This window comes from Photinus pyralis, unplaced genomic scaffold (genome assembly GCF_008802855.1).
Source record: "Photinus pyralis isolate 1611_PpyrPB1 unplaced genomic scaffold, Ppyr1.3 Ppyr1.4_LG2, whole genome shotgun sequence".
NCBI classification, from domain to species: domain Eukaryota; kingdom Metazoa; phylum Arthropoda; class Insecta; order Coleoptera; family Lampyridae; genus Photinus; species Photinus pyralis.
Genome location: NW_022170403.1, coordinates 31,163,641 through 31,183,951, shown reverse-complemented (window position 1 = coordinate 31,183,951; position 20,311 = coordinate 31,163,641). Strand labels below are relative to the sequence as shown.

The following is a 20,311-nucleotide window of genomic DNA, read 5'->3' as shown; positions in this document are numbered from 1 at the left end:
AAAATTTCTCGGGAAAACACTTTTTCTTATTAATTTTGGTGCGTAGAATCCAAAACAATTCGTACTTTTTCGATCAGACTTCTCAATCAAAAGTTATGGACTAGATTTAATAATTTAATTTCGAATGCAAGTGATATTTTTTTTATGAAACTTAAATCTATTATTCAGTTAATTCCAAATTAGAGGTCATATAAGTATTTTTTATATTGTAAATCACAGGTTATGATATCTACTTACTTTATATGTGTTCATTTTGATTTCAATTATTTAAGTATTTTTTTTATAAATTATGATATTAAGTTATCACTCTCTACTTGAATTTAATTTAATTTAATTTTGTCGTGTTATTGGATTTATTCTGTTTGGGCAATAAAGTGTTATTATTATTATAAAGAATTTCTGGGAGATACTTCTGCTTTGCTTTGTGTTTGATGAAGACATAACTTACCACTTGCTTGTTGTGCAATTTCAAATTGTTCATGCTCCACCTTCCTTGTCACATTTTTATGAGTCGACAGCTTTTCTACTCTAATTGATAAGCAACAGATTTTCATTACCAAACAACCCAAATTTACTCGGTAAAATACAAACCTCTTGTGTCACAAATGAAACACAACAAAGTAAGTGGTTCTAGTATTTTGTTATAGTTAAGTTGATTTGGGCGGTAAAGTTTTGATTTTGAGTTGCGCAGTTCTTTTGGACTATTTATTTGTTTATTGTCCCTCTTTGTTATGGGCCTTCAACAGGCTTGCTCCCAATTACAGAGTCACAAACTTACTACGTATTATGTTTATAAATTCAATGCCATTACCTTTGTTTACTACAAATAAACAGAGCTATTACGCACTTAGGATATCACTTTTATTCACATTCAACAAGTTTTAAATAAATTTAACAGAAACACAGCTTTTTTTTAAAAATGATTCATTTAAATGCAATCAGGAATTGAAACAGGAAAAAAGTATAAACGAAACAAGTATTTTAAAATTGGATACTCAGCTTCCAACCACCGTAAAACGTGAACTCTATTGTAGTCTCCTACCATTGGTAACTTTATTTATTTTACCTTTTATTAAAACTACGTAACATATTTGTGCGACCTAAAAAAGTGTTTTTACCTACTTATTTTACTACAAATTTACTTAGTAGTGCTCTCCCATCAGTAAAACAACAAGCGCGGACCATCCCGTAAATGGTCGACAACCACTACCTTCGCCCGTCGTATCACTATATTGCTCCCAAATATAACCCGAAGAATAGTATTGCCTAATAACATTTTTAATAATATTATTACGTAATTGTCCATAAATTTCGGTGGCCTGTGACTGATAAGGTCCTTCCGTAACCGAATAATGGTGTAAAGCTATTGCTGCGAGAAAGTTAATATTAATCCACAATGGACCTCTCCAATATGGAGGATCATGCTCGGTGTTCCTTTTCATATAAAGTGGTGATGTTTTGGAAAGTGACCGCAATCCAAAATCGGTCCACAGTAAACTGGGATTACGAATATCAATCAATGTCTTATTTAGCTTGGGAGAATCGGGATTTAACAGTTTTAATAGGAATGGAAATAAACTAACGTAACCAAAGCTGGAATCCACTAGACGGTATTCCGGATTTTTAAGAGTCACTCGAACCATCTCTAAGTTTTGTGGAGTTTGAGAGCGGGGTGTTATTTTCGGCCTTCTGAGTGCTACAGAGTCGGTATGGTAACCGTAGTCTGCATAGATTTGCGCGTAATCTGACCAATGGAGTTTATCCATAAGCTGATTGTCGGATAAATAAGAATATGTTTCGTGATACTTGTAACTGGTTTTTCCTAATAAATCGGCAAGATTTGCAAGAGTGTCTGCGGCTAGTGCAATCCAGCACCTTATATCAATATGTCGTTCCTTTTCTGTGGGATGTGATGCTCTAGGATAATCATCTAATCCAGAAGTTAGGGTTTTCGGGTTTAATTCGCGGTTTGTTAAATGATCACGTCCTTGCCATCTGTATGTGCCAAAATCCAATCCTTTTTGAGTCGTATTGAACCAAGTAAACCAAGCCTGAAATAAAATATGTCACCTTTACTCCATCAGAATTAATAATGGAAAGAATGCTTAATACAACAAATAAATACCTGCAGTCTAGGATAAAGTCGTTCCAGAATAGCAAACCGACTGCTTGTCAGTTCGTCTTTATAATTACGTAAAATATAATTGAGCGTAATAAAAAAGGTCGGTGGATTAGCATTAGTATTTCTTTGCGTAACAAACTCTTCCGGCACTTTAGCCAAAGCTTCGACCCCTATTACACAAAAAACGATATATGGCAAAGACATCGTAAATTAGTGTTACCCAAGATTTGCTCACGAGGTATCCATCCTTCTACGTTCATTAAATCGAACCAATGGCAAATAATGTCTAATTCAATATCAAGATCCCAAGCTGCTATGAGAATGCCATGAAAACCTTCGTCCCAAAGAAATCCTCTGGGAAAGAAGCTCCTGGAATAGGAAAATGGAGTTTGCGTTTCAGGAAACGATATTTACCTAGATGGCACTCCACTGTATAATGCAGCTTTCCAATAAGGTACTGGTTCTTTGGTGTAAACACTTTGTACACGCGATGTTCCATAAAAGTACCCGATTCCACCTACCATATTACTTAGAGCGGTTTGTGCAAAATATATTTCCTTCGCTTGGTACCTATAATTGTATGTTCAGAATTATATTCTAACTATAATATACAGGATATTAGCATTATTACCCTTTTCTTTTTAAATGAAATGTATCTTCAAATCTCTGATCAAATCTAGTCTGATGCCACGATAACGTCTCGGTATAAGTCTGCCCAACTAAGGTATTCTGTCTAGTGCCAAAACTTCCCGATTCAAATGTAACATCTAAAGCAAATGGAATTTTACCGGTCACTTGAGTGGCAATAAAATTAGGGGGAACCTGCAATTACCAGTTGTAGAAAGTATAAATTTGTAGCCCTACCTATTTACCTTCGTTCCACCAGTTGCTGGTAGAAGTTCGCCAGCTAGTACTACGCGCTTAGAGGCATTGGGTTTATCTTGAGCTAACCTCAAGGATGATATAACAGTTTCTTTAAGTAAGTGCAAACCCGGGGCTACAGTACTTAAGTACGATTCATGGCTAACTGTACCTGTGAAACGATAATTGTAAGGTTTCCCATATTAAAATAAGCTATACCGGTGAAATTGAATAGTTTAATGGTAAATTCTCCTAAGCCTGGTGTGTCACCTCTCACACCAGTTAGTGAACTTCCTGTGTTACTAGTTTCGATATTCCCTTTAGAGTTTTCGTCTAAAGCGGTATACCATATTAGGGAAACTTCTTCACCTTTGGAAATTTGGTTCTTATTCTGAAAAGAGCTCATTTGATTAACTCTGTGTTCAAAATAAGGATGTCTATTATCAAAGAAAATCATAAAATTCTAATTACCGAAGATACGGCGGGAAAATTTTTTTAAAAAAAAAGATTGATTTGCAGATAAAAATTATTGACTGTTTAGGGACTTTCATTGGCAGCGAGTAGTTTCTGCAATAATAAATGCCATATATGCAAAGTGGTTGTTAAGTTAAAAACACACGTCACATCATCTAATCAGAAGTAAAAAATATGACACTGAACAATATCAAATTTAGCTTGATACCTTAACATCAACTTCAATTCGCACAGTCCAATCTCCACCATGATTTCCTCCTAAACGTTTAACAAATGAGGTTCTTAGTAAAAATGGGCCATCTTGTATCTCTTGTACACCAAAGTTACTTCCATCGTGCTGTAACCATGCATACTTTTCAAGACCGTCTCCTTGTTCACACCAATGCCTTAAAAAATATTAGCAATTGTACTTGGATATTTATCCTAAATGTGCGGTTTACTATTTTTGAGCAATTAACAGGAACAGGAAGGAAGAGTTCTATGTTAGTGCTAGTTCTTGTGAATGAAAAAGAAAAAAAAGGCTCGAATATGTCAAATCTGGATTAATCATTTTCTATTTTATACTTCATCCCCTTAGATGCGGAGATCATTGCTTTAAAAAATTCAATGACACATGAGGTTGTGTGATATGTCATTTGAAAGATTATTCAATTCTCTAACCAGATACTTATAACTTTTCTGGACATCTGTAGTTAACCCTCATTTATAAAATTGTGCAATTCTAATTAATTTCGGAACAGTTTCAACCTCAATTTTTAGTATGATCCTGCGTAATTTGATTGGTACAAAAAAAAACAAAAAAAAGAATAGACTTTACCAATTGTGTTTGCATTCATCAGGGAAAACTATATAAGTATGTATTTTTTAGCTTCACGTTTAAATGTAATTTAATCTTCATAATCGTTAGGGGATGTGTAGTAGGTGGTGTACGATGTGTTGCCTAGCATTCAGTAATACACTTGTATAATAGTGGTACAGTAGACACAGTCAAAACAAAAAACAGATGCTTGTCGCGCACATACATAGGTTATGTTCACTAAAGTAGAAAAAAAATGGAAAAAATACTATTACAAGAAAAGACAAGTAAATATCAATTGGCCTTACATACTCAGTTACAAACCAATGAAAGACAACAGGACCAACTAAGGTTAAATATAAAGAAGGTCGAAGATTTAATAGAAAAACTTGAATCTATTTCTGAACAACCGGAATGGCCAAATTCATTTATTCCAATTAATCCGTTAGCTTACATATCGGCAACCATTGTTCATACGTCTGAACACTATGTTAAGTTAGGATCAGATACTTACATTTACATGTGCTTAAAAGAAACATTACGATACCTACAAAGGAAACTTGAATATGAAAAAGAAACGCTATCTGAATACGAGTCACAGGCTAATCAAATAAAGGAGAGATTTAACGTTATAGCTGACCATGCAGTTTCTGCCGAAACGGCGCACATGCCCAATGAAATTGTTTCCTCTCTGGGAACAGCTTATAAAACAAGTTCCGGTCTATACGAAATAATTGAAGCATATACTGAAGATTGAAGCATACGAGAATGGGAGAAGGTAGCAAGCAAGATTACCTAATACCATCACCACCTGGTCTCAATCGTTTCGGGAAATACCACATCAAGCCAGTGACCAAAGAATACGGATCTCTTGTTTTTAAACCAAAATACACACCAGGCCTGTAGGTACCCCAAAATCGCTCTGGAATATCTAGGCCACTTTTTACCACCATCTGTTAAAGTGATGTTAATAAATATGGAATCGAATAAAGTACTTACTTTTTTATCATCGTACGGCGTATTTACTCTGGTTTCCAGATATCCCATGTAGCCAACGCTTGCCGCAATTCCAAAACAAATGCATCCAATGAAATGCTTCCAGTAAGTTAATATACCATTCCTTTTTTGAGCGACTTTTGGTGGATTGCTACCATTGCTGCTACTACTGTTTGTGCATTTATCTTTGCCGTTATTCTTGCATTCGCTACCTGCGATAACTTGACTTCTTCGTTGTCTAGCCATATCAACAATGCTTTTGTCTTATTTTAGATTAGTTAAACGTTAATTAAAAATACGTCCACATTCTAAAAGGTAAACGTGGTACTCGAATATTAAATATCGTTTTAACATCGTTGCCTACTATAGATCATGCACATCAAAACAGAGATCAGCTGACTTTTGAAATCCCAGTGCGTGGCGCAGCCTATTGAGATATCGGTGAACTATTTTTTAATGCAAGTTTTCTGTGGCAAATAGGTTAAGTTACAAAAAACATGGATTTAGATATGAATAATAAAAATTTAAAAGACGAATTTGAAAATTTAAATAAGGACGATCCCGATTTTTCTAAAAAATGTTCGAAATTAATTAAAGGTGTCCTCGACATCTTAAATTTGCAAACAATAACATCTTGTACTTTTAGACATAAATGAGGGCTTATGTACTATTCTACAACTTACAGAGCAGTTGAAAGGGCTTTTGGTAGATCCTGTACCAGTAAATCGAGAGATTGGTGTACATGTTTTAACAATGGTTCTAGAAGAAATTTCTCACGAACGAATTAGCGTTGCGCAAATAAACGTTATGTGCGATTTTTACGCTGATAAATTAAAAGATCACCATCAAGTATGTAGCGTATGGTCCAGTATAAATGATCATATGCAATATAATTTTAGATTATACCCGCAACGTTAAGGGGCATTTTAGCATTGTTAAGCTTTAACAATGTACCGGACGGACAACTGAGAAAACTTTTAGATTCGTTATTTAAAAATGTCCCATGTCAGCAACAGCAGCAACATGATAGGTTGAACATTTATAAAATTTTGAAGAAATCATTGGAAAATAGTGCAGCGGGTAACATATACCTATACCACGAGGGGTAAACCACTTTTACAGTTGATATACAACATGAGTTAATGTTGTGCAAAGCTTACGTTCATACTTTCGTACAATGTTTCTTACATTCTCTAAACAGGGCAACAGTTGTTGACTAAAACATTTCCAATCTCTATAAAAGTTCACAGTCAGCACACAAATTTTTTAGCAGAATTCTGGCACACAACTGCCTTAGTTCAGTCCACAGATAGATCGGTACTTCTACCTACTAACATGTGAACTCTAAACGCATTGATTTCTAACTGTCCGTGTATCTGTGAGTGAGATGTGCTTGTTGCACCCACAGAGCAGTTTTTGGTTTATTTAACTGGTTTGTTTAGTATTATGTATTGCGCTGCATGTTGATAAATTGATAAATTTATTTAAATAAAACAAAAAAGTTGCTTGCCTTCATGCAAGTAGCAGAGGTATTTATACACCAAGATACCTCGATTATTATATATGTACTAACCTACTTAATAAATTATAATAATAGTATATGAGAAGAGAAAAATAAAATAAACAATAATGTAATACAGTATGGATCATAAAGTGTACAACGCACCTTAAAGTGGTTTTCCTCTCGGTATAAAAACTATTTTGTCAATTACTATTTTTATAGAATTACTGGAAATGGATATGGATTTTGTCTACGGGGTTATGTCGGCAGTGGACGGGGAGCGTGATCCTCGTAATTTATTATTCTTATTTCATTGGTTACCGATATTTTTAAGGCAGTGTAACTTAGGACATTTAAGAGAAGAGATGTTTGAAGTTTTAGCGTGCTATTTTCCTATAGATTTTCGTACTCCACCTCAAGATTCAAATGTTAGTGGTAGATATTGAAGTGACGTTGTAACTGACCTGTTTTATTTAGAGCATAAGTAGATCTACATTGGCTTCCTCGTTATCCGACTGTTTATGTGCAACACCCGACTTTGCCGAATACTGTTTGCCATTAGCTTTGGAAAAGCTATCGTCTTCTCTACACATTGCTAAATTTGATTCTTTGGACATACTTGTAGGTATAGGCCTGAGATGGGTAATATTGCAGTTAGCTAATGGAAGTTTTGTAGGCGAAAGGTTGTGACATCTTTGCAGTGTCTTTTTACATTCAACATTCAACGGACATTTGGTCGCAAATACAACGTGAAGTATTAAACAACAATGACGAGGAATTAGAAAAAATGGCACTACAAACTTTGGTTACAGTTATGAGAAAATTATCGGATAATCCCGATAGTATCTACAAACCAATTTTATCAGACATTGTAGATACTCTTAAAGGAAACCTTCTACCAAATATGAAGTTATTTGTACCTTCGTGTAAAATGCTGCATCATCTGTGCAAGTCTTCAAAAACAGCTGCATCTTTTGTTATTGGCGAAATTGTTCCTATTATGATTAACACATTTCATATAACATCAACGGCAACACATCAAGTTTTACTTCTAAAAAAATTGATCTGCTTTGTCTGGATCTACACAGAAGTGTATCAAAAGTTTGAAGTAACAGAAAACCAGCACTTATCGGCTGTGCTATATTTATGTCTAAAAGCATGCTTGCATAATGACGATGAATTAAGGGTTGCCGGATTTTATTGCATTTCTACCATAATTAAATCATTACCTGACGACATCAGAAAATGTTTCTATGAAAATATTCGCCCGTTATTAATTCAGGAACAGCCCAATCATCTCAGGTTTGCCTTATGGGAATCATTCAAGGGTTTAGCAGAAATGCACCCGAGCGAAATACAAAACTGTGTTCTGGACCAAATTCAAATTAAGAATAATGACGAGCTTTACTGGTATTTACAATCGCTCTCCACAATTATTCCAATAGAGACATTTACGCAAGACACACTAGGAACATATTTTAAATATTGCCAGTCCGATTTTGAGACGTCATTAGTCGCAATTCATTGTTTAAGACAAACGTTGGAACAATACTCTGATGTTGCTCGAATACAATATTATGTTGAAGAATTGCAAATAGTTTGCATTTTAGTGGATTTAATCTTACGTCATGTAGATATTATTGATATTTGTAATATTATTCATAAGCGATTATTATGTGATATATCAACAATTTCCAAATTAATTGTGCGTCATCAAAGTTGTAAAGCACAGATCCTTTACATTACAAAATGTGAGGAAGTTATTTCTGTGTACAGGAATTGTCAGAGTGTTGGCTTAGTGATAATTATTGACGGATTGATTTCTTGCTTACACAAGGATATTAAACTTCCTTCGAACATCGTTCCAGATTTACTTAGTGTAGCTTTAGGGAGTGACCATGATTTTATCGTAACAATTGCCAATCAACTACTAGCGAACCTTTTAAATAAGAATCTAGATGGTAAGTAAAGATTTGACCTTTACGTGAATTCAGTGAATATTTTAGACGAGAAATTGGAAAATGATCTGCAATTTATCGAAAATTATTTATGCAAAAATTGGAATGCAAACCGATTGGATAGATCTGTCACTGTATTATCATGGACTACAAAAGCGCTATTGATGCGAAACCATAGCAAAGGTGCTAAGTGGACAGAAAAGGTATCTTGAAATTCATTTCGTGATTATTGTTTGAATTTACAACATTTGTTTATTAATTTCAGTTGATCGAACTGTTAGACACCCATAAAGAGGCAGCCAAAGGTTTTGAAATAATAATGAAGGATAAATGTCCCAGCCTGAGCGAAGAAAGTTCGTGTAATGTAAAGTAACTATCACTTTCTGATACATAATTCTTCAATATCCACAGTGTAGCTCTCGCCTTTCTTACAAGATAGAAAGTTGGTGAAGTGCGACCAAGTTGCAAATTTTTGTGTTGAATAATAATCTGAACAGAAATTTAAAACATTGTTTCCATGATAAACTAATCATACTAGAATTTATAACCCAAACATTATTCAGGCCGTTTTTCATGGAGAATTTGAATATGGCGGCCCAAGATTTTCTTATGGACGCCATTGGTATCGGCTGCCTTAGTTACCATGGATACAATAAACAAAACACTATAAATTCGACATGGCGTCTAGTCTTTAAAAACAGTAAAAATAAGCTTGTAATCTATGAATAAGTTAATAACATTTTATAGTCAGGGGCGGATTTAGGCAGGGGCTTTAAGGGCTGCAGGCCTGGGCCCCCGCGTCAGCCGACCACGCGGTAATATGATGTTCCGTGCAATCCGCGGTCCAAAAGAAAAACAAGATACGAAGCATCGTATACGTTTTCAGTATAGGAATTGTTTGATACTTGGCTCGCATTCGGAAACGCGCCTTTAATGCGACTCATATTCAAAAGCACTGATCCTTGAACTCGTAGGAGAATGTAGAAGGTTTGCGCTGTTTCTTTTGATGCTCGAGTTAGACGAGGAACAGACGGACGGACAAAACAATCACATAAAGGAAATTTCTTTCAAAAAATTCCTTTAGAACAGAGAGAAAACTTCATGGAATGACAGTGCAGGCGATATTGTACGCTATCCACCCCAAGGTACGAGTAATTGGAGCGTGAATCAGACGAGATTCTACCTTTAAATGTTCAATATTTTCCCCAGCCGACATTCGTTATCTCATTTGTTGAACTTAAAAATTTACTTGCATTATAATTAATGCTGAATAGAACACCGCTGACGTTTTATTATTTAACAAACTTGGGCGCCATATTTTTTTGTATTTCATTTATTTTTTTATTCTCTGTTTTCTTTTTGTTTTTTTATTTTTATTTTATTGTTTTCTTTTGTTTCGTTTCTATCTTATAATTTTTAATTTATTTGATTTATTATTTGTGTATCTTTATAATTTATAATTAAAAATATAATTGTTGCAATTAGTACCACTGGAAACTTGTTTTGTAATAAAAATGGTTAAAAAAATCAGAGGTTTTTCGCCTGTCGCTGTGTAGTGTGTACAGATCGAGCTTCACTGTTTCTGTGTAATCTGTGCTTTTTGAAATTTGAACCCTACTGTATTTCAATATTTTTCATTGTATTTATACTTAGTGCGTTTGCCCTAGACCTGTAATTTTAATAATAATTTCCCGAAAAAATAATAAAATTGAAATGAAGATGTCTGTCGATAACCCGAAATTCATTAAGTAGGGGGCCCCCTACAAATATTAGCTCAGGGCCCCCTGAGGCCTCGGTCCGCTCCTTTTTATAGTACATGGTATTTTTTTACTTAAGAATCATTAAACCTTTTTCTCATAAATGCCTACTTTTTTACTATTTGACTGTGAATTTCTTTTTAGACTCCTGTACAGACAAAAGTTTTTCATGGAAATGACAACGTTGTTCCTACAAAAAAAGCCTACCAAGAATAATTTATTAGCAGTTGGATATTTGTTAAAAGAAGCACCAAGACAAGTATTTATAATGCAATTCAAAAAGGTACATTTTTATTATCCCAAATTTTTAATTAGCTCCCAACATTTTAGATAATCAAAATTGTGCTATTGTGTTTAGAAGAATGTGAAGATGAGGAAATTATGTTTATTATATTAGACAGATTATGCGACCTGATACAAAATGATAAATCCCTAGCCGAGGAATATCTACAGGAGCTGTTGTCTCGCTTCATTGCTTTATCAACATTCAAATCGTCAATGGTACGTTGAGCGTGTACAAAACTATTTACTAAATTACATAATTTCCAGAATGTTCGTATAAAAGCTTTAGAAGGTATCCAACATTTTACAGTAGACTATCCGATTTATAAGTTGTTACCAATGAAAGAAGATGTAGTTCAAAGATTAGCCCTTTGTTTAGGTGATAAAAAAAGACTGGTAAGAAAAGCTGCTGTGGATGCCAGACTTGGTTGGATAATGCTTGATGCTCTGACTTGAATAACATCATATTAATTGAGTAGCTAGTGATTTGTTATACAAAGCTGTTTTTGTACACTTTTCAAAAATAAAATTGTTGTTCTACTGAAAGAGTAATTTATTTCCACATATAACTCAATTATATAGTCAATATTAGACTAGCTAAAATCGAAATTAAAACCCCGCAAACGTTCCACGCGCATTATTCTGCGTCCTTGTGATTGGAGGTGTAATCTGACTCTGACAACATCACTTGAGAGGAACGTGCAGAATTTGACTGAAGAGGCAGAGCGTAATTCACATTTGTTGAGAATTCTCCTATTTCTATAGGCAAACTCCTGCACAAAATCTCATCAGGCCTCTCTTGACAATCTAATATAAAGTCTCAACTGGCCGTATGTAGCCTGGGTATTTTGAGTAATGAAATTACACAACAATTGGAAGATTTACCTTTTATGCCAACATTCCCCTTGATCCATAAGATCTCAAGGGTGTTGTGTGACATTTGCCCTAGTATGTGGGGAGATTAGCCAACAGGTTTACTTATGTTACTATGACAAATTAGTAGAATACAAAATACACATTGCAACTACATAGAAATAATAAAGTATGTTGTTTATAATACGAATTGCCTCTAAAAGGGTGTAGTGAATGTAAAATAACCTTATTTCAGTTATACATTCATTCATTTTATTCCATTAAAAATTAAATTTACGAAATAGCTAGGCCAAAAGCAGTATTCCAATTCAGAAACAAAACGAGTAACTTGATTCGAATCGCCCAAACAAACGAAATCCAAACAACTGAAGTGACCTGTTTTGCCTAGCACTCTAGATTAAGAGTTAATTTTAAAGCTCAATTCTTTGGAACAAACGCCTATATTTTTGCATCGATCTGGTAGGGATGCACCTTCGTTCATATTGCAAATTGGGGCATGACCGGCCTTCCATCCAGCATAGGCAGCTGTTCTTAGACAAGTCTAAGCAGCTGCTTGATGAATGTGAGAGTGACCATTCTCTGTGCCCTACCCATCAATTTCCTGCGAACTGTGCATAGTGTAAGGCACAGTCATTTTATGCACATCACTACCTTACATATATTCTGCAGGATAGGATTAAAAGTGAGTACTCGCAAGAGACAACGTTATTAAATTTAATAAGTTTGGAGAAAGCTAGGCGACCTATCAAGTAACAATATAAAGTGTAAATAGCAGTTATTTACTAATATTGTGGAGGTAAGTAACATAATGTGTACACTGACATTCTATTTATTAGCTACAGACTCTGGGGCAGGTGACTGTCCAAATGTACCAAACAATTTTTTAATTTCCCCATTAGACATAACAACATCAAAACTGTTCTTAGTCCATTTAGATATATTGTCCGGTAAGTCCGCCAGAAACAAGCATGATGTTGAAACTCCCTTGTTCCACAACCGTTTCAACAGGTAGGATGTCTGATTAGATTTTGGTAACTCGGGAATCTAGACATATACATTTTTAAGTACCTATACAAGAACCGAATAGAATTAGCTAGCTAGAGGATGTTTTCTTAAGTATGGTACTTTAAAACAAGCAATATTGTTAGCCGCAGTTCATAATACGCAAATTAATTTTCAATTGTGTCATTCTTAAAAAAAAACATCCGTTACCATATTTACCTGAACGGGTAGATAGTCTTTAGCTTGATCTAAATAAGGACTTGCAGTTTCACACATTTTGTTATACAATTCTAAGGTTTCGTGACTATCTTTCCACAGACCATGATCGGAGGCATAGTAAACTGTGCCAAGAGCGATACCCGCTTTCACAGCAAACCTAAAACAAGCATTAGAAGTGTAAATCATTGCACTATTTTTTTTAGTGTCTTGAGCATTTCAAAAACTAACAAAATTACAATCCTAAACTCACTTGATCATTTTTAGCGATGCAATGATTAAATAATAGCTATTAACCCTGAGTTACACAAGTTCGAAGCAAAGGAGCGGAGAAGTTTAATCTGTACGATAGTGTATATAGTCACTGGACAATAATCTAGCCACATAACGCGCACCAATAAAAAGGTTAGCTGGGAAGAAGAGTTGAGCGTTTTTTAATCATGGCGGACGAAAAAGATGCGCCCGAAGAAACAATCGCCGAAGATTTGGTCGTTACTAAATATAAAATGACCGGACAAATTGTAAATCGTGAGTTTTGCTTATATTTCACTTTTACAACGGACAGATATTCGACATATTCTTCAAAGCGTGCGTCCATCGGCAAGAACTAAAGGCATGGCCATATGCTTTCTTTGGTCTGTCCAAAAGTGGTCCTTTTGTGTTTATTTCCCATGTTTTCTTCGTATACCTGAAAGTGTTGTGTTGTAGGTGTACTCAAGCAAGTCATCGATAAGTGCGTCCCTGGAGCTTCTGTTAGGGAAATATGTGAATTTGGCGACAACCTTCTATTGGAAGAAACCAACAAAATCTTTAAGAAAGAAAAAGAATTAAAAAAAGGTATTGCCTTTCCGACATGCGTTTCGGTTAACAACTGTATTTGTCACTTTTCTCCAATGCCCAGTGAACCAGATTATACACTTAAGGAGGAAGATTTGGCTAAAGTGTAAGTTACTTTTTCATTCAAGAGATTACTTTACGTTTACTGTGTGATGATTATTGTACTACTCCAATTGATCCGTCTGAGTGTGCACTTTTGATGACCGCATGTATCTGAAAAATAACTCGCTTTAATCGCTATTCTTTAATCAAGAGTGAAAGTAATGCCGCTTTTGTTTTTAGAGATTTAGGAGCGCATCTGGACGGATATATTGCAGTTGTAGCACATACAATAGTTGTAGGATCTTCTAGTGGAAGTAAGATAACTGGAAGAAAAGCCGACGTGGTTTTGGCTGCGCAATATGCATCTCAAGCTGCACTACGATTGTTGAGGCCCGGAAATGACACATATGCAATTACCGATGCAGTTACGAAGGTTGCAAAATCGTTTAAGTGTAAACCGGTGGAAGGAATGTTAAGTCACCAATTGAAACACTTTAAAATTGACGGTGAGAAAACCATAATTCAAAATCCTAATGAAGCCCAACGGAAAGAGCACGAAAAGTTTGAATTTGACAAGCACGAAGTGTATGCTATGGATGTTCTGGTTAGCAGCGGTGATGGCGTGGGTAAGACACTAAGGCGTTATACTTATTTATTACTCCATTCTGTAAAAATTAGGCAAAGAAGGAGCCACTCGTGTGGCAATCTATAAAAAAACGGACGAGATATATCAACTCAAGCTAAAGGCATCGAGAACGTTTTTCAGCGAGGTGCGTCAGAAATATGGATCCATGCCTTTTAATTTACGTACCTTCCAAGAAGAAACAAAAGCGAAATTAGCCGTTGTAGAATGTGTTAGCCATAAACTAATTGAACCTTTTCAAGTTTTATATGAAAAGGCGGGTAAGTATGTTAAAGTTGTATTGTGCTTTAGTGTGGACCTAGCACAATGATTTTGCCCAAAGTGTTTCACCCGCATATAATGCTAAATTCAGCAATTTAGTCTATTTTTGGCATCACTTTCAAGTGAAACAATATTAGTATACAAAGTTCAATTCTGAATCTCTACTATAGTCTGTTTACCGAGCAGAAATAGTGGAGCTCTTTTCAAAAATGATTAATTTTGTAGTACCTGTTCACATTTGCCAAAATTGATTGGGAGTGGCCCAGAGACATGGAGAGAGGAGATCGCTGATCGACGAGTGCGCATCCAAGAAAGGGTGCGACCTCATGGGCGCTGCCATTTTTACACCCGTTGTGTCATGTTGTGTTTATAGTGGTGTTATTTTAGCCTGTGTTCGTGTTTAGGAGAGCTTTTTTCGAGGTTTAAGTGTTTATTTTGTAACGTCAACGTCACTGGCATTTTCTTTTGTTCATTTGGATTGAGATATTAGTTTCTTCCTACGGAGCTGCTGCCGAATAGAGTGTAGTGTATGAAGATTGCGTTAGATGTCTCTGGGTTGCGTCAGTAAACCTTTATAGTCCTGTTCAAATTTTGCGCTTCAATGGGTGTCAAAATGGCAGCCCCCTTGTTTTGTCACTTCGCGCAGTTTCATGCGCTATCTCCTCTCTCCATGTCTCTGGAGTGGCCTCATCTGTTTGGTAACTATATTTTAATTACTTTCCAAACTGGAACTCTCTGGACAAAACTCAAATAATGCCGAAAAACATTACTCGAACGGTTTATATCATTTTCTATTTTTAGGAGAATATGTGGCACATTTCAAATTTACAGCATTATTAATGCCTAACGGTACTCATCAAATAACTGGTTTGCCTTTCGACGCAAGTATGTATCAATCCGAGCATTCGGTTGATGATCCCGAAATGAAAGCATTGCTTACAAGCTCTGCTAATCCTAAAGCGGGTAAAAAGAAAAAAAAGAAATCGGAGAATGAAAACGCTATGGATGTGGATGTCACAGCTTAATTTATTGGCTGTTTCCGTAAAGCTTATCACTCGGTTAAGTTTCTGTCAAAATTTTCTAATATTTTATTTGTAACTGTGGCAATAAAATCACATTAATTTTATATAAAAGGAGGATCATTTTAATTTTAACTTTGTGACAAACAGCACCACTAAAATGATATTTTTTGATATTTGTATGTAAAATAGTAAGTATTCCACTATTATTTTAAAAACGTTGTGCGCACTAACTAAATTTAATGAAATATTAAAAATGTTACATTTTTTCAATAAACAAATAAAATATTAAAATATCGCTGGTTCTTTGTTTTTGGCAACTGAAACTCTGGTATAATTTGTTGAAGGTTCGAGGATGCGAAGTGTTTACTGTATAACGAGGAATTGCAAGATTGTTATTTTATAGCAGACACCATACAGAATAAGAAAATTTCAATTGCATGGCACTATACTCTGTTTTTAAACTAAGAGAAGTAAATTGAAAAGTCTGATTTACATCAGAAAAAGTTACTAAATTTAGTAATTTGGGCAATTGTTTTAAGTATATTGATTTACGAGTAAAAAATAACTCGTAAATATTGATACATACGTACACATGTGCATTATGGGTTGCCTACTACATAAGGCATCATTATAAATGGGGTGTTGGATCATTTTTATGGTGTTTTAACACACTTTACCGCTACACAATTTGACTTAAAAGAAATTTTAATTATTATGTAGACACAAATGCAATCATTTTATAAAATCAAAAGGTGCTAGTACAATATATTGTAAAGCAAATTTAATTATATAGGGCTCTAACATACATTAGGGTTTATGATCTGATTTGATTAACTATTTCATTTAGGATTTAGGGGATCGTGGAAAAAGTCGATATCATTCACTGAGGAGAACTTAAAGTGATCAGGATCCTAATAACTGGCAAAGTTGTGTTAATAATAATAATAATCGGTGTTCTTCTGTATATCTAACATCCTTTAACATAATTAAGTTAAATAGCTGATCATAAAATATGATTCTGTGGGATCTTATACCAAATGTGATATCCACAATTTTGATCTATAATAGACATGGTATGAGCAACAAAATTTTAATTTGGAAAAGGCTGTAGAAATGTTGGGTTACATCTAATTTTAAGTAGGTAGGTATTTCAGATCTACCTACTTGTGCAGTAAAACTACTCTTGTCAGTGAGTCAGTTACACATTTAGACAGTGCTTGTGTGTGGGTTCCAGGGTAAACGAGTCTGTTCGATAGACAGGATTTGGAATTCAAAATTTAAACTAACAAACGTCAATTAATCGCCTATAGGTCTGGTATAAAAACATCAGTCACCCAATCCAAAACTTATGTCTGTTTAGTGATGTTATTAATTATTATAAAATTAACTATGTAATATGTAAACTAATGTGTTCCTGCTAGAAACACTGAAGGTGCAATAAGCGTGAGGTCAAACTCCAATCAAATGTTGACTAAGCACTTTCCCGCATAGTTGATTGTCACCTAAGTGAATCAATTCTAATAAAAGTATCCAAACTAAGAGGTTCTATAATTGATACCTTTACAGGTATTACATCTTTTTCTTCTAATGGGCTAGATAGAGATGAAAATATAATACCATAAGTTATGTACATCTCACAGGCGACCCGTTTTGCAGTGGACAACTACACTGCCTTTGAATAAGTTCAAGAGTGGGTACCAGGAGGATGTGCAGTATGAAAAATTGTGCCTTCTAAAAAACGTGAGTGACATCACGGTGGATTGGATTTCGAAACTACGGTCAAAAGAATTCCAATTCACGATTTTGTAAATGTGTAGTGTGTGAATAAAATAACTAAATAATAAAACTCAAATCGTAGGCGTAGAAAGCTCATATAATAATTAATATTAAACACATTTTTAGATAAAAAAATGAATGAATTAAATTTGTACAATTAAAAATATATAAAATAGGCCATATTGCACCATAATATACATATAAAAATAATGTCGCAATGAACCATAGTTTACTGACTAAAATCAAAAATATGTATGAAGTATTATCTAAAATACATTAAGTACATATAAAAATTTAACCCAATATCCAAAGCTATTGCAGTTGCACATAATTCGCAGGGAATAAGCCGTGTTTGCCTTTGCACATTCCTCTCCACCATCCTTCGTCAATCTAAAGCAATTTCGGGGTAATTTAAACAAGAGTCACTTTAACTACGCACCTTTTCAACGTGCGTAATAATATCATCCGGATCGAACGATATTTCATCTTCAGCACCTGCTTGATAATCATAAACTGCGATAGCCGTAAGATCAGTATCGACGATTTCATACTGTAGATCTTCTTGAAGGGCAGTATTTTGACCTTCGCTAGTTTCCTGTAAAATGATAATTGTAAAAACATTTTCAAAGGAAGTATACCTTGTAAACTGGTGATTCGGTACGAAGTTCCTCCACATTTTGATAAACTTCTTGCTTTGGCATTTCGGTCTGGGATTCTGTTTGGACTTTTTGTTGCTGCATTAGTCGCAATTGTTCTAATTCTTCATGAACCTGCGTAAATTGCAAATGCGCATATGTATCGATCGAAGTTAGAAGCTCACCTGATTCGTTGCTGTACTTTCACTTGTTGACCTTCGAGTGAACTGTGTCAGTTTAGATTGGTCCAGCTGGCCTGGTGTATTTTTCGGCATGCTAGACAAAGATTCGGCATCGCCGCCTTGCTGCAAGAATGCAGTTTTGGATTCGTCCAATTGTTTAGGTCTTCTATCTACAGTGGGTGGAGCTTGTGGCTCGACTACTGGGCAGTTAAATGCGGCTGTTCGAGACTGTACATTTGTTTTTGAAATAGTAACCGGCTGAGACACGTAAGGATTACTGTCTTCAGTTTTCTATAAAAATTGAACTACAAAATTACAAGAAAACACTCTAGTCTATGAATACCAAATTTTCAAATCGAGCGCGAAGTTCCGAGGGTTTAGCTGAACCAATATCGGGTTTCGTTTTACAGTAATTAGTACCAACGGAACCTGGTTCGTCGCCAAATGTGGCCGCTGATTTATCCATTCGATCAGTTTGAATGCCAAATTTTCCACCAAAACCGATTTTATGGTCAGTCTGACTTTCGTGTTTATGAGCGGCTTCATGGTGATCCCACCCAACAGCTGATTTATCCTGACGGTCGGTTTGTACTCCAAATTTTCCACCAAAACCTTTGCTATAATCTGCAACACATTTATTTTAAATGTCACCAATTGCCGTAGCATCTTATTCATTAATTATATCATTTTAAGATCAAATATCAATGGATTCAGTAAACAATTGGTAATGTAATAAGTCAATAGTGCCAACTTAATTTGAAATAAACTGTATAAGTGACAGTCGGTAGCATGCAATACCTTTCTGTGACTCGTGCTTTTCCAATTTTTCCACATGATCCCAACCCATTGCCGATTTATCCTGACGATCAGATTGAATACCAAATTTTCCACCAAAGCCCGAACTGTAATCTTTCTGAGATGCATGCTTCTCTATTTTTTCTTTATGATCCCAGGCAAGGGCACTCTGTCAATCAAAATTATAACTTGCTCCACAATGCAGTTGATGATACCACCCACCTTATCAACCCTATCGCTTTGTACACCGTATTTACCGCCGAATCCTGTACTGTAATCCTTCTGTGAAGCGTGCTTTTCAACTTTACCGACATAATCGTGCCCTACTGCCGACACATCCATACGATCTTGTTGAACACCAAACTTTCCACCGTAACCAAAGGCGGAATTTGGGCCATCAATCAATTCCTTCTTCTTTTTTAAAGCGTCAGCTTCTTCGGTTTCTTTGCGTAGTTGGTCCATACTGTGAAACATTAAAGTATTAACATTTGAGGTTATATCGTTAGCACAATACTTGATAGCTCCGGCTGTGCGACCCGATCCCTCTATAGTGTTGGAGCCCCATCTTTGCTCCACTTCATTTACATCATTTACAAAATCCGGGTCCGTTTCCCAGTCATCGTCCTTACTTGGGGCATCTTTCATGTTAATTTGAATTCCTGCTTGCGCCTTCCACATATTGATTTAAAAACGTTGTACAATAATAAAAACAAATTAAAAATGTTTATACAAAAACGAATAAAATTGTTAAATTATTATTCATCACAGAAAAACAAGCAACAACTCCCCGGTCGTATAGAGATGTGTGCTACTCTCGATTCACGAAGACTGGCAAGTGGTAATTAGGTTTAATTTGTTGAATCTATCTTTTATTCAAAGTATTTGCAATGAAATGATGTAAGAAATTGTATATTGGCAAAATCTACACGCAATTTGGATTTTATGGAACGGCGCACAATCGACTGTTGAACCCATCTCTAAAATTACTAATACACCGGACGCAAATACAGTGGCGGAACCAAGGAGGTATGAAGAGTCGAATAGTAGCTCCCTTCCGCCCATTCTGCCACCATTGATTATACACACAACACCAATGATACCGAGCTTTTTGCTCTAAGTTACCGGAAGCACCATGACTGCTTCTTCCAGAACTTACGTCGCTTTCCCCTGACCTTTACCCCCCAAAATACTCGCATTACAAAAGGAAAATTCAACTTTTTAAGGGAGAGCCTCAAGAACGTAGCACTGGGGGTCACAGCGCACAAACATCTTATGATTAT

At 35.3% G+C, this 20,311-nt stretch overlaps 5 protein-coding genes across 5 annotated transcripts; 2 read left to right on the top strand and 3 right to left on the bottom strand.

The window, feature by feature from the left end:
* Window positions 1-842: 842 nt before the first annotated feature.
* On the bottom strand, window positions 843-5,639 carry LOC116164345 (mannosyl-oligosaccharide glucosidase GCS1). The gene is made up of 10 exons (XM_031478509.1): window positions 5,253-5,639; window positions 5,049-5,206; window positions 3,666-3,843; window positions 3,203-3,374; window positions 2,995-3,155; window positions 2,754-2,944; window positions 2,537-2,692; window positions 2,343-2,491; window positions 2,126-2,292; window positions 843-2,051 (listed from the first exon to the last, which is right to left on the bottom strand). Exons 1-10 carry the CDS (start codon window positions 5,493-5,495, stop codon window positions 1,143-1,145), a joined length of 2,484 nt encoding a protein of 827 aa, XP_031334369.1. The 5' UTR covers window positions 5,496-5,639; the 3' UTR covers window positions 843-1,142.
* Window positions 5,640-5,688: 49 nt separating this feature from the next.
* Window positions 5,689-11,278, top strand: LOC116164344 (MMS19 nucleotide excision repair protein homolog). The gene is made up of 11 exons (XM_031478508.1): window positions 5,689-5,846; window positions 5,896-6,098; window positions 6,149-6,329; window positions 6,973-7,178; window positions 7,228-7,371; window positions 7,427-8,711; window positions 8,757-8,911; window positions 8,974-9,077; window positions 10,610-10,748; window positions 10,796-10,966; window positions 11,015-11,278. The coding sequence occupies exons 1-11, from the start codon at window positions 5,747-5,749 to the stop codon at window positions 11,201-11,203; spliced, it is 2,877 nt and encodes a 958-aa protein (XP_031334368.1). The 5' UTR covers window positions 5,689-5,746; the 3' UTR covers window positions 11,204-11,278.
* Window positions 11,279-12,318: 1,040 nt separating this feature from the next.
* LOC116164350 (MICOS complex subunit MIC13 homolog QIL1-like) lies at window positions 12,319-13,228 on the bottom strand. Its single transcript, XM_031478514.1, has 3 exons — window positions 13,092-13,228; window positions 12,842-12,998; window positions 12,319-12,664 (listed from the first exon to the last, which is right to left on the bottom strand). Exons 1-3 carry the CDS (start codon window positions 13,097-13,099, stop codon window positions 12,446-12,448), a joined length of 384 nt encoding a protein of 127 aa, XP_031334374.1. The 5' UTR covers window positions 13,100-13,228; the 3' UTR covers window positions 12,319-12,445.
* LOC116164349 (proliferation-associated protein 2G4) lies at window positions 13,211-15,938 on the top strand. The gene is made up of 5 exons (XM_031478513.1): window positions 13,211-13,366; window positions 13,547-13,781; window positions 13,958-14,343; window positions 14,396-14,620; window positions 15,423-15,938. The coding sequence occupies exons 1-5, from the start codon at window positions 13,279-13,281 to the stop codon at window positions 15,644-15,646; spliced, it is 1,158 nt and encodes a 385-aa protein (XP_031334373.1). The 5' UTR covers window positions 13,211-13,278; the 3' UTR covers window positions 15,647-15,938.
* Window positions 15,939-17,538: 1,600 nt separating this feature from the next.
* On the bottom strand, window positions 17,539-19,965 carry LOC116164346 (src substrate cortactin). The gene is made up of 8 exons (XM_031478510.1): window positions 19,546-19,965; window positions 19,254-19,494; window positions 19,035-19,200; window positions 18,580-18,860; window positions 18,240-18,527; window positions 18,058-18,189; window positions 17,859-18,014; window positions 17,539-17,809 (listed from the first exon to the last, which is right to left on the bottom strand). The coding sequence occupies exons 1-8, from the start codon at window positions 19,707-19,709 to the stop codon at window positions 17,732-17,734; spliced, it is 1,506 nt and encodes a 501-aa protein (XP_031334370.1). The 5' UTR covers window positions 19,710-19,965; the 3' UTR covers window positions 17,539-17,731.
* Between the last annotated feature and the right edge of the window lie 346 nt (window positions 19,966-20,311).

What these genes read in the sequence shown, in the direction of transcription:
- LOC116164344 (XM_031478508.1), top strand. Translation starts at nt 5,747, where the DNA reads ATGGATTTAGATATGAATAATAAAAATTTAAAAGACGAATTTGAAAAT. An exon ending in CTCCACCTCAAGATTCAAAT is followed by an intron (nt 7,179 to 7,227) that starts GTTAGTGGTAGA and finishes TGTTTTATTTAG; the next exon opens with AGCATAAGTAGATCTACATT. An exon ending in TTATAATGCAATTCAAAAAG is followed by an intron (nt 10,749 to 10,795) that starts GTACATTTTTAT and finishes CCAACATTTTAG; the next exon opens with ATAATCAAAATTGTGCTATT.
- LOC116164345 (XM_031478509.1), bottom strand. Translation starts at nt 5,495, where the DNA reads ATGGCTAGACAACGAAGAAGTCAAGTTATCGCAGGTAGCGAATGCAAG. An exon ending in TACAGTGGAGTGCCATCTAG is followed by an intron (nt 2,492 to 2,536) that starts GTAAATATCGTT and finishes TTCCTATTCCAG; the next exon opens with GAGCTTCTTTCCCAGAGGAT. An exon ending in GACTTTATCCTAGACTGCAG is followed by an intron (nt 2,052 to 2,125) that starts GTATTTATTTGT and finishes ATTTTATTTCAG; the next exon opens with GCTTGGTTTACTTGGTTCAA.
- LOC116164346 (XM_031478510.1), bottom strand. Translation starts at nt 19,709, where the DNA reads ATGTGGAAGGCGCAAGCAGGAATTCAAATTAACATGAAAGATGCCCCA. An exon ending in AAAGCGATAGGGTTGATAAG is followed by an intron (nt 19,201 to 19,253) that starts GTGGGTGGTATC and finishes TTTGATTGACAG; the next exon opens with AGTGCCCTTGCCTGGGATCA. An exon ending in AAAGTACAGCAACGAATCAG is followed by an intron (nt 18,190 to 18,239) that starts GTGAGCTTCTAA and finishes CAATTTACGCAG; the next exon opens with GTTCATGAAGAATTAGAACA.
- LOC116164349 (XM_031478513.1), top strand. Translation starts at nt 13,279, where the DNA reads ATGGCGGACGAAAAAGATGCGCCCGAAGAAACAATCGCCGAAGATTTG. An exon ending in GACCGGACAAATTGTAAATC is followed by an intron (nt 13,367 to 13,546) that starts GTGAGTTTTGCT and finishes GTTGTGTTGTAG; the next exon opens with GTGTACTCAAGCAAGTCATC. An exon ending in TAGCAGCGGTGATGGCGTGG is followed by an intron (nt 14,344 to 14,395) that starts GTAAGACACTAA and finishes TGTAAAAATTAG; the next exon opens with GCAAAGAAGGAGCCACTCGT.
- LOC116164350 (XM_031478514.1), bottom strand. An exon ending in AAGACTATCTACCCGTTCAG is followed by an intron (nt 12,665 to 12,841) that starts GTAAATATGGTA and finishes GTATATGTCTAG; the next exon opens with ATTCCCGAGTTACCAAAATC.